The sequence below is a fragment of the Varanus komodoensis genome, unplaced genomic scaffold (assembly GCF_004798865.1).
Source record: "Varanus komodoensis strain SLA01 unplaced genomic scaffold, ASM479886v1 scaffold1, whole genome shotgun sequence".
Taxonomy (NCBI): Eukaryota; Metazoa; Chordata; class Lepidosauria; order Squamata; family Varanidae; genus Varanus; species Varanus komodoensis.
This window is the reverse complement of record NW_025335268.1, coordinates 7524501-7534955: the sequence shown is the minus strand read 5'-3', so window position 1 is coordinate 7534955 and position 10455 is coordinate 7524501. Positions and strand designations below refer to the sequence as shown.

The window sequence follows — 10455 nt, the reverse complement described above, 5'->3', positions numbered from 1 at the left end:
TGGTTAAGAGCATGGGACTGGGACTCAGACAATCTGGGTTCTAGTCCCCGCTCAGCCATGGGGCCAACTGGGTGACTTTGGGCCAGTCACAGACTCTCAGCCCAACCTACCTCACAGGGTTGTTGTTGTGGTGATAAGATGGAGGAGGAGATGTAAGCTGCCTTGAGCCCTTTGTAGGAAAAAGGCAGGATATAAATTGAAAAATAAATAAAACAATACAATAAATAAATACAGAGGACCACTTTCCACACAGACTCTCACTCAGGACTGGCTCCAGTTTTGGAGAACTTTGGCAAGACCTTCTCAGCAGGCCCCTGTACTCAGTGAGTTGACCTTCTCACCACCATTTCGACCAGCTGCTGTTGCTCCTCATCCTCTTTCTCATAATCCCTGCCACTTGGATGCTTGCCTGGAGGAGAGCCTATGAGTGAGTAAGCGGTGGTGTACACTGCTCCTCCTCTTTTTCAACCCCACTCACCACCATCATGGCCTGGGTCAGAAAGAGAGGCAGGTGCATAAGCAGGTGGCCAACTTCAGGAAGAAGCAACGCCATAGGGCTCCTATTAGTGGCAGGTGCCCAATTGGGCCTACCCTGGGTGCTGGTTCTGCTACCACCCATGCTAATGATACACCTCTGTTTAAGAAGAGGAACATAAGAACTGGCATGAGAGTCCAGGGAAAGAGAGAGCTCTCAATCAGCATTCTGCTGTGGAATTTGGTATTGCATTCTACGCTGTCGCCCTGCCCTTGAATTGAAAGTAGAAACTGTAAAATGCACTTAAGTCCTTCCGTGGTGCTGAATTCTATTATTTTGGCCTCATGCAGTAAAGTCCACATTGAAACACCCTCCATTTCTGGCAGCACAATTTTATTCCTTTAGTGAAAGAGGAACAGAGCAATGCTATGAGTGTGTTCCTTACGCCCGCAGCCAAGTTCCATATACCGCGGGTGATGTGCAGCCAGGATCAAAAGCACTAGGCTTTTGGGATGCACTGACAAGTCAGTACGGGGCAGCTGGGCCACTATCGCTTGCTGTGCACACTTAGACCACTGCTATATTGTCCATCACACAGCCGCATTTTTCAACAATCATATTAGGGAACTCTGCCACCTCAATTTCTGTGTAGTTTCCCTTCTTGACAAGGTACATCATGGGCAGTGGGGAACTCTCCACCACGGCACAAGTTCTCTCTCCATAGCCAAAGTGGTGTGGCAAGTTCTTGGGCTGCCGGCAGCCACCCACACAGCGGTAAGCCTGGTAGCCGGCTGGCTCAATGATCCAGTACTGAGTCCAGGTCAGCTCTCGGAAATTGATGTAATGTTCCTGTCGGCAGCAGATGGCTTTCTCAGTTGAGAGTCCTTCTTTGCAGTCTCCAGGTCCTCTGTCAAAAAGCAGATCCAATATTTTTATGTCTAAGATGGAGAATAGGGACACTCAGCAAAGCTATGAGGAAAATACAGTCATTGGTGGATTGGCGTGTCTTCAAATGTTTCGGGTACCAATCTGAGTCTGTGCGTTTACGACATGTTTAACCCACCCCTTTCTTGGCTTATGTGGACTCATCTCACGTGCCTCATTTTATCCTCAGAACTATAAGGAGTAGATTACAAAACAGGCAAGCCAGGGTCCTCCAGATGTTTTGGATTATAACATCCATATGTACCAGCCATCATGGCTATTGGTGATAGATTGTGGTAGCTATAGCACAAAACACACAGAAGATCCCAAATTGCCTATTCAGATGGTGGCTGGTCAAGAGTTACCTAGTGAGTTTCACAATAAACAAGGATTTGAACTCTGTCCACAGCATTACACAGGCTCTCCAGTTTAGTAAATATACTGTCCTCATATCTCCTTGATAAAACATGCAACATGGTTTTAATTACACAAACCTGGGGTTAGATCCAGTTTCTTTTCCACCAGTGGGAGCATTCCCTGAGTGGAATTCTGCTCAGAGTGTTCCCACATCCATGAAAAATGGGGAGGGGATCTCTGCCTACTGCCCTCTCTTTCTAAAGCCCCCTGCCTCCAGGATCACCTCCCTGCATTTTTCTGGAAAATCCTCCTACCATCAGAGCAGATTTTGGATAGAAGGGGGAAAGAAGGGAATTGACAAAGATTGCCACCTCCTCTGTTCCATCAGCAAAATTCCTCTACTAGCTAGGAAGCCTCCCACAGATAGAAGAAAGTTTTCCAATGCAGATTCTGGATCCATTCCATCATTTGTATTACCTTTTCCCTCTTTGTCCCTCCCTCTTCATGTCAGTTTGTATGGTCATTTCCCACAAAGACAGTGCAAGGAAGTACTGCTAATTAACACCTTTGGAAAGCAGTGAGTTCATACAATACAAACCCATACATGCGTTGTTGTTGAAATGTGGGTCATTGTTTTACCTGAATCCAGCCATGCTAACAAACCATGTTTAGTTAACCACAAAAACCCACACATAGCAACCCAACAACAAACAATGAATTCTATTTGTGAGTTTTTTGTGGGTTTTTAAAAGCATGGCTAGGTTCACACAAGCCTTAGTTCAGGGACAACCCCAGTTCAACAATAAGCCACACATAGCCTTGAGTATGGGTGTCATCTTGTGTGAACCCTGAGATTAGTTTAATATCTAGATTTCTATGGATGACAAGATACTGTATATCCAGCAGCCAAAGCATCTTTTAAAAGCAGTGAGAGACTAAAAACACACACTATGCAATTCATTCTATGCATATTTACTTGGCACGGAAGATGCGATCCTACATATACTTAACTGATACTAAGTCCCATTGAATGCAATGGGACTTACTTCCAGGATAACTTAAATAGGATCCTGCTGCCTAGATGCAATCCTAGGTACCCTCTCTTGAAATCAATGATGGTCCAACAGGTGATGCTCGTTTGGGTCAACACATAGAAACATAGAAACAGAGTGAGTCAGAAGGAGTCTCCCGGGCCATCTAGTCTGACCTCTGGCACCAGTCGGCTCCGCTCACAACATGCCCACCATGGTTTGGCTATCTAACAAAAGGTACAAAGAGTCACCATGTGGACACAGTTTGACACTTACCCATATTCTTCCAGGTTAAGAGTATAAAGCACCAACTCAGGTTTGCCTAGTGCCTTATCTGAAGGGTCCTGAGATGTAAAGCGCACGCTTTTGGCCATTTCCGAGGCATAGTTGCCTAGCCTTTCTCCTTCAATCCAGATCTCCAAGAGTATTGGTCCTGGCTTCTTTGCTTTTAGCCAAAAATGCACAGCCTGTGTAACATCGAAATTCTTCCAGCCAGACTCCATAATTGGAACTAACCTTAATGAGAAAATGGATGATCAATGGAGGTAAAGCCTAGAACATTTGTGGTGCTAAAAATGCATCTGTGCAATAGTGCAGCTGGGTAACTGTAGTTCCTGGCCTTAATGGCCTTATGGGGCTGGGGCGCAGGTGACTTTAGGCACAATCCTAGTCTGATTAGGGAGGTACTGGGAGTTGTAGGCCTTTTTCTGTCTAAACTGGCGTAGGATTGAGCCCTTTGTATACCACTGTATATACATTTCTCTTCCCCCACAACTGCCATTCCATATTTTACAATTGCATTCATAGAAACATAGAAACAGTGAGTCAGAAGGAGTCTCCCGGGCCATCTAGTCTGACCCCTAGCTCCAGTCGGCTCTGCTCATGACATGCCTACCATGTGCATTCGTTACAGTGCAGAATATGTGCTGACCTTGCAAGAAATCACAGTAATTCTCTGACCTCGTGCAGGTTTATTTATTTAAAAAAATATAGTTTTCAGTTTTAGTTGCCTTGACTGCCCAGATGCCCTCATCAGCAGCCGCTCTTTGAGTGGTCATTGGAAATAAAGGTGAAATATTGTCACTTGAAGAGAGCCCCCTTGCCGGTGGAGGGCAGATTCCCTGCACCCAACCCAATGCATTTTAAATAATATCTTCTTGTTGTAAACTGCCCAGAGAACTTTGGCTATGAGTGGTAGAGAAATGAAATAAATAATAAATAATGTCATTCCCCCCTTGTCTGATACCTGTTACAGCACCTGAGCAATTGTTATGCTGCCTAAGCCATTATTCTAGCCAGATCTGAAAATGTAGGTTTAGTGGCTAGTTCAGTCCCAACACAAGTCACCATTGCTGTGCTGTTTTCCAAACCATCCTCCTTGGTATTTTAAGATCTTAGTGCTGCCTGGGCTGGGTGTTTTATGGCTGGTGTATGTTCCTTTTATTAGTTTTGCTGCTTAGTCATTGGATGGGAATTTATCATCTGGGATTTTACTCAGTGGAGCTTGCCCAGAAGGGATTTTGCCCCTAAAGGTGATCTAGAAATAATTTAAGTAAAATACATAAATCTTGACTGCATGGAGATACTGAACCCTTCCTTGCGACATAGGTATTTGGTTGTCTGAACTTTTTAAATGGCTAAGGTGCTGCAACATTAGCTGCAACTGTAGTTACAGGCTCAGATTTCAGGCAGGACTGCTTTAGAGTACAAGCCAGGGGTTCTGGGGGGCCCTTCAGCAAGACCTCTTCAATGGGCCATTTCCTTCAATAAACCTCTTCACTGTCACCAGCTGCTCTTGCTCCCCATCTTCTTATCATTGCTACCGTGTGCCTGCTTGACAGGCAGGGAGTCTATGAGCTCTTAGGCAGCAGTATCTCCTGTCCACCTTCTCACCACAGTTGCCTTCATGGCCACAAGAACATACAGAGGGCAGCAGTTTCCTGAATTTTGTCCTTTCCCCAGAAACTACATCACTGGTTTTAGTAAAACCCAAGAGCACCTTTCCTGGGCCTGTTGACTTGAGTTCTTCATTCATACCTAGAATCAATCAAAGAGGTCCGGTTGGTGCCGTTTTCCTGATGCTGTACCAGGTACACACTCACTCGGGCATTCAGGACTGGCCTCTGTGACGGTCTGCTGGGTAGGTGTTTCCTCTCCAGGGGTTTCTTGAAAAGCTTCAGCTCAGCCATGGTGACTTCACTGTTTTCTGGAATCCTACCTTCCATGTCAAAGATCAGATTCTGACGGGTAGTGTCTGAATAGAGGATGTCTCCTGAAATATCTGTGTGCATTTGGGAATAGCAGGCATTCATTATGGTATCCACCATCCACTGGGGGAAAATGCTATATTTCCATGTCACATTAGATACAGCCTTCACCAGACTGCTGTCTCCAGATGTGTTGAATTACAATCTCCATCGTTCCCAGACAGCCTAACATAGGCTGTGTTGGCTAGTGATGAAAAGAGCTGTAGCCCAAAACATCTGGAGGGTCTCAGGTTGGGAAGGTTATATCTTTATTATTATTATTATTATTATTATTATTATTATTATAACATTTCTATGCCGCCCCTTGCCGAAACCTGAAATAAAATAGTACATAATAAATTACCATTAAATACAAAAATACAAAAAATACATTGATTTACAAATATAAAATTAAAATTATCAGTATAAAATAAAAATATAGGAGGAGAAAGAGAAGGAAGAAGAAGTTGCGGCTTTCCCCCACCTGATGCTCTGCAAACATGCCACCCAGATGTTCAGGGCAGCTGTTAACATTTATTTTTTCTAATGTACCATCAGATCAGCTGGTGGTCTGCCCTTGTATGCCACCCAACAGACCAAGGGAAAAGAGCAGAAGCCTTAAGAAGCAGTTTTCCAGTTCAGGACATTGACATCTGGATTCTGCACAAAAGCAGGAAACAAACCACAGAGTAAAACATCTGCAAAACAGCTCCATACATAAGATTAGCTCAGCAGTGACTGAAGCTGCCTAGGAAAGCAGTGAAGTCACTTTGAAGAAGAAGGAGGCTTGTAGCCAGCCTGAGAAGGAGCAGCTCAGTGGGCTTTCAGACCCTTTTTAACAAATGCAAACTTTTAAAGATCGTTTGTTTGTTTGTTTGTTTGAAAATGCAGGAGCGAAGGGAAAACTTAAGAGAAAACCCCTGACTATAGGCTCAAGAAGACTAAAAAGAAGAGGAGGAGGAAGAGCTGCAGCAAAAGCAGGATTATTCATTAGCTGGAAACCTGTTGCAGGGGATCCTGTGAGCATCTATTCCCTACTACTCCCTTGTAACTACACCGGTCCTCTTGCTGTCTTCCTTCCCTTGCACGCATGCACTCCAGGCAGTGAAAGTTTGGCTCAGGGCGGCCAAAGGCAATTGCACAGCAGGAATTCTATTTTGGGGGTGAAAAGGGCACCTGCTTGGCCCTGCACTCCGTTGTCCTTTTCTTTTCAGGGTAACCACATAACACCACTTCCTGCATTACTAGCTTGGCACCCAACACAGAGTGGGGATCACATAATGTTTCCCTCTGGATATACCCACAGAGAATTGTACACTTAATCTGCCTTCCCCAACGTGGTGCTATCCAGCTTTGTTGGACTACAACTTCCCTCATCCTCATACCCATGGTCAATGCAATGGAAAGCTTTTCAAGTGACACAACATCTCCTGAAATCAATCTTGTCAAGTTTTAAAGTTCATCAACCCTCCCCACATACTACACCCTGCCATCCCTTTTATGCCAAAGAGATTGTATCTACAGAAAAATCCCAAGCCTCAAATGTAATATCTGGGCATAAACTTGGTTCTTGATGGCTCAGAGATTCCTGGACAGTTATTTGCATTCGCTTGAGAAACCACTGAAAGCTATCAAGTCCAAGAGCAGACCTGGGCTTCTATTTAAGGCTGAGCCTTTGCTTTCAGTTCCCCGTGTAAGAATCTCAGCGACATTTACCTGCATTGCCAGGAATTCCTCTCAGGATCCCAGCTAGACTTGGCAATGTCCTCCGCTTCACTCGGCGATGCTTCAGGATGGAAATGTATTTATTCCTTATATTCTGTGGAATGACCAAATTCTCCAGGTCTGTCCTCTGAAATACGGGAACATCAGGAAGCCCGAGTTTCTCCAGCAACATCTGCCTGAGTCCTTTCTGGGTAAATCCACTGGCAGTGGTGGCTATGAAGAGGGCACAGGTTAGCAACCAAGCCCAGCTAAAGCTCATGGCCATCCTTTGCCTATCAATCAACTGTGGGAAAGAATCCCTGAAGTCTCCCTGCTCAGTATAAGCCAATCTGAGCCAGGACAAGAAAGCTCTGTGAGGCTGCAAGCTGCCTGAATGGGAAGGAGAACTACTCCGATGGCTTTATATAGTGAGTCTGATACCACTGGCATAACAAATTCCACAAGCCGAAGTGAGGCTGAGAATTGGAAGTGTTACATCCCTTTGATAGAACCAAGCTATAGTAACACTTCCTAGCACCGTAAACATATTGCAGGAAAATTTAGAAAATGATTTATTCCAAAACCTCTCAGTGATCAGAACAGAAATATCCCAGGCCTGATTCTTTCATTATATGTTGTGCTGCTGCAGTTCTTCTCCCTTCAGTAAATTCATGGACTTTTTTTTTTTTTTGTGGAGGGGGGATTTACAGTTCATTTTCATAGGAGTAGATCTTACTGATTAGATTTAGATCTAATAAGATCCTACTGTATAAACTAGCAAACCTTGTACAAAAGTCCAGTGAAAACGTATCAATTCTCAGACACATCAACTGTGCAATTCTACTCAATTCTATGGGTATATATAGCTTGCTAGGAGTTTTCGGGCATTTTTCTGTCTCAACATGAATGGGATCACGTTCTGAACTACTTTTCTGGTAGGTACAAATCTTCCGATATGCACATATGTCACCAACCTCATACAGAAAGGTAAGGTAATCTTCTAGGGCTTTTATGGTAAACATGGAACGGACAATAACTTACCAGGAAAAAAGAAAGGACAGTCATATCCTAAGATTAAAAATGATATGCTCTAGAATAATTTTTCTAGTCCAAATATTTTCTTTAACCAAGTTTGTGAATTATATGATTGCTGTTAAATTGGTATTAATCATACCACTTTGGTGGGTTATCTCCTTGAACAAGACAGGGTATTTTTAGATGTCTAAAATATAACAGATTGAGCATTTAAAAAAAGCTATTTACATGATTTTTATTATGGTTTCCTGTAACTTCTCAAATATAGTTTGAGAAGATTATTTTAGGCTGCATTATGTTTGCCTTGTTATTGGCTGAAATATAATGTGCTGTTTTACTGGAATGAAGCCTGTAAGATCCAATTACTACAATAGCACCAATTATTACAGATGGCAACTGTCTTTGAGGCATAGCAAATCCAAGGTGAATGGACTTCTTTCCTCTAGTGTTTTTGGAAGGCTTGTCTGGCTTGTCTCTTTGGCATTTGAGGCCATACATTTTTCTAACCCCTTTTCAAGCAATTGGGCAGACCAATCCTATAGTTCGTAGATAACATCTAAGGGCACAGGATCAGCTCTGAGGCTGGGAAAAAGTTTCTAAGGGAATAGGACATCTAAAGCAATAGATCCAGCTCCAAGGTTCCCAGCTCCAGAATTAGAAAAGAGCCCCTCCCAGAAGCCAGAGAGGAAAGAACCACCTCAACTGTGTCTCTGAAGTTGCCCATGGGATGTCAGAGAAGGGGTGAAAAAGGTGTTCCCATCAAGGGAAGGGAGGAAAATGTGGCCACCAGGTCACATCAGTGCTCCCGCCTCCTTCCTTTCCACCTGATGCTCCTCAGCTGGACACCCAAAATTGTTTATCTAGTTGATTTGCAAGGCAGGGGACCACAGAGGGATCACCTCTGCTCCTCCCATCCTACCCATGATGCCTTTAAGGTTGAAGAATTATGGGTATCTCCACTTGATTGCTTGCTATGTAACAAATTACATAATTTGTATGTTGAATCTCCATTGATCTTCAATGGATGAACCTAATATGTAGCATTCTGAGAGGGGAAGAAAAACTTTACCTTATCCACTTTCTCCACACCATGCACAATTTTGTGAACCTCTATCATGTCCCTATTATAATATTCTTTCAGAGATGCAGCTGCTAGAGCTGGACAAAATATTACGAGTGAGGTCACAGTATTGGTTTGTGCAAAAGCATTTTAATACTGGTATTTTTCTTTCTGACAACTTTCCTAAGGATGTTTTGCACATAATTTGCTTTTTTGCAGAGCCACTGCTCACTGGGCCAATGTTTTCATTGGGCTGTCTACTCCAGCCTCAAGATCTGTTTCTGATCATTCCCCGCCAGCTCAAATTCTATCAGTTTCTATGTGAAATTAGATGTTATTGTTCTTGTTGTCCCAGTGTACATACTTTATTTGCTGTGAACCAATTTGGAAAAGTCCATTTGGAGCTTTTTACTATCTTTTCTTTATCCATCCTCAATAATTTAGTATTATCTACAAACATGGCCATTTCATTCTTTACCCTTAACTCGATATATCTATGAACAAGTGAAATAGCACCAGCTTCCACTGCACATAGAAAATGAAAGTTTAGTATGTTATCCGAACTGGATATCCTGACATGTTGCTCCCAAACAAGGATGTGTAAACGAAGATCCCTGCCTGGAATCCTGATTTGTAAGATCCCTGCCAGGAATCCTGGTTTGGTCTATATGCTAAACTTTGCATTTCTGGTTAGTTTAGCCACTTCAACTAGTAGGTGAGTGAACCATCAATGTACAATTTGACCATAAAAAGTCAGGATTCTTCAGACTTCTGGCATACAATTTCATGCTAATGTAGTGAAACAAGACTTACCTTTGCAGAAGCCAATTTAAGTCACGTTCTTTCTTATGCTTGGTAGGTTCATCTTTAATAGTGCTTTGCATTATTGGGGTTTTAATAGTTCATTATTTCCAAAAGAATGTACCATGCAGATATTTTAAATGATGCACTCTTAAACACAAATTAGCCATGATGACTCAGAGAGATCCTCCTATGTGGCAGTGGACTTGCTGACTGGAATTACTCACTGGCCTTTACCTGCCCCTCTGACCACACTGTCGGGTGTGGGGAGAAAAGACAGAGGTCTGGCCAGTTGCATCACCCACCCCTCTGCCACCAGAATGTGCTAAACACCATGGAACAAGCAGGGTCACAGTGCAGGTCTAGTCAGAAATGTGTGAGCAGGACAGAATTGCTGCACATGATGGTGGTCCACAGAGGTTTTGCACACTTGCACGCCCAGGTCTCTTCTGTACATGGATGGGGTTGGATCTGGAAGGGAAATACGGAAATGGTTGACTATGTAATGTAACGGACTGGCTCTTTCACAAATAGGTGACATGAATGGAAGACGGTCTCTTCGATTTTGCATTCCTCAGCCTACCCACACAGTCGCTGTGCTGTATGTCAGGAGCTTTGCCACTAGAACCAAGCTTCCCTGTCCTAGCTGATGCTTTACTTCACAGCACAAGGAAGAGCTGTCATGCATGGGGGATGTGGTGTTCCCACCTGGTGCTGTTTGACCTACTTGATTTTTTTAAATGCTCATATTCATTAAGGGTTAGGCAGGCATGCACTGCAGATGTTCTAGACTATAGCTCCTATAAGCCACAGCCAGCATCA

General features: G+C 43.5%; 1 protein-coding gene across 1 annotated transcript; it reads right to left on the bottom strand.

Annotated features, from left to right (window-relative positions):
• Nucleotides 1–1042: 1042 nt before the first annotated feature.
• Nucleotides 1043–7023, bottom strand: LOC123032395 (left-right determination factor 2-like). The gene is made up of 4 exons (XM_044448250.1): nucleotides 6750–7023; nucleotides 4825–5068; nucleotides 3064–3303; nucleotides 1043–1382 (listed from the first exon to the last, which is right to left on the bottom strand). The coding sequence occupies exons 1-4, from the start codon at nucleotides 7021–7023 to the stop codon at nucleotides 1043–1045; spliced, it is 1098 nt and encodes a 365-aa protein (XP_044304185.1).
• Between the last annotated feature and the right edge of the window lie 3432 nt (nucleotides 7024–10455).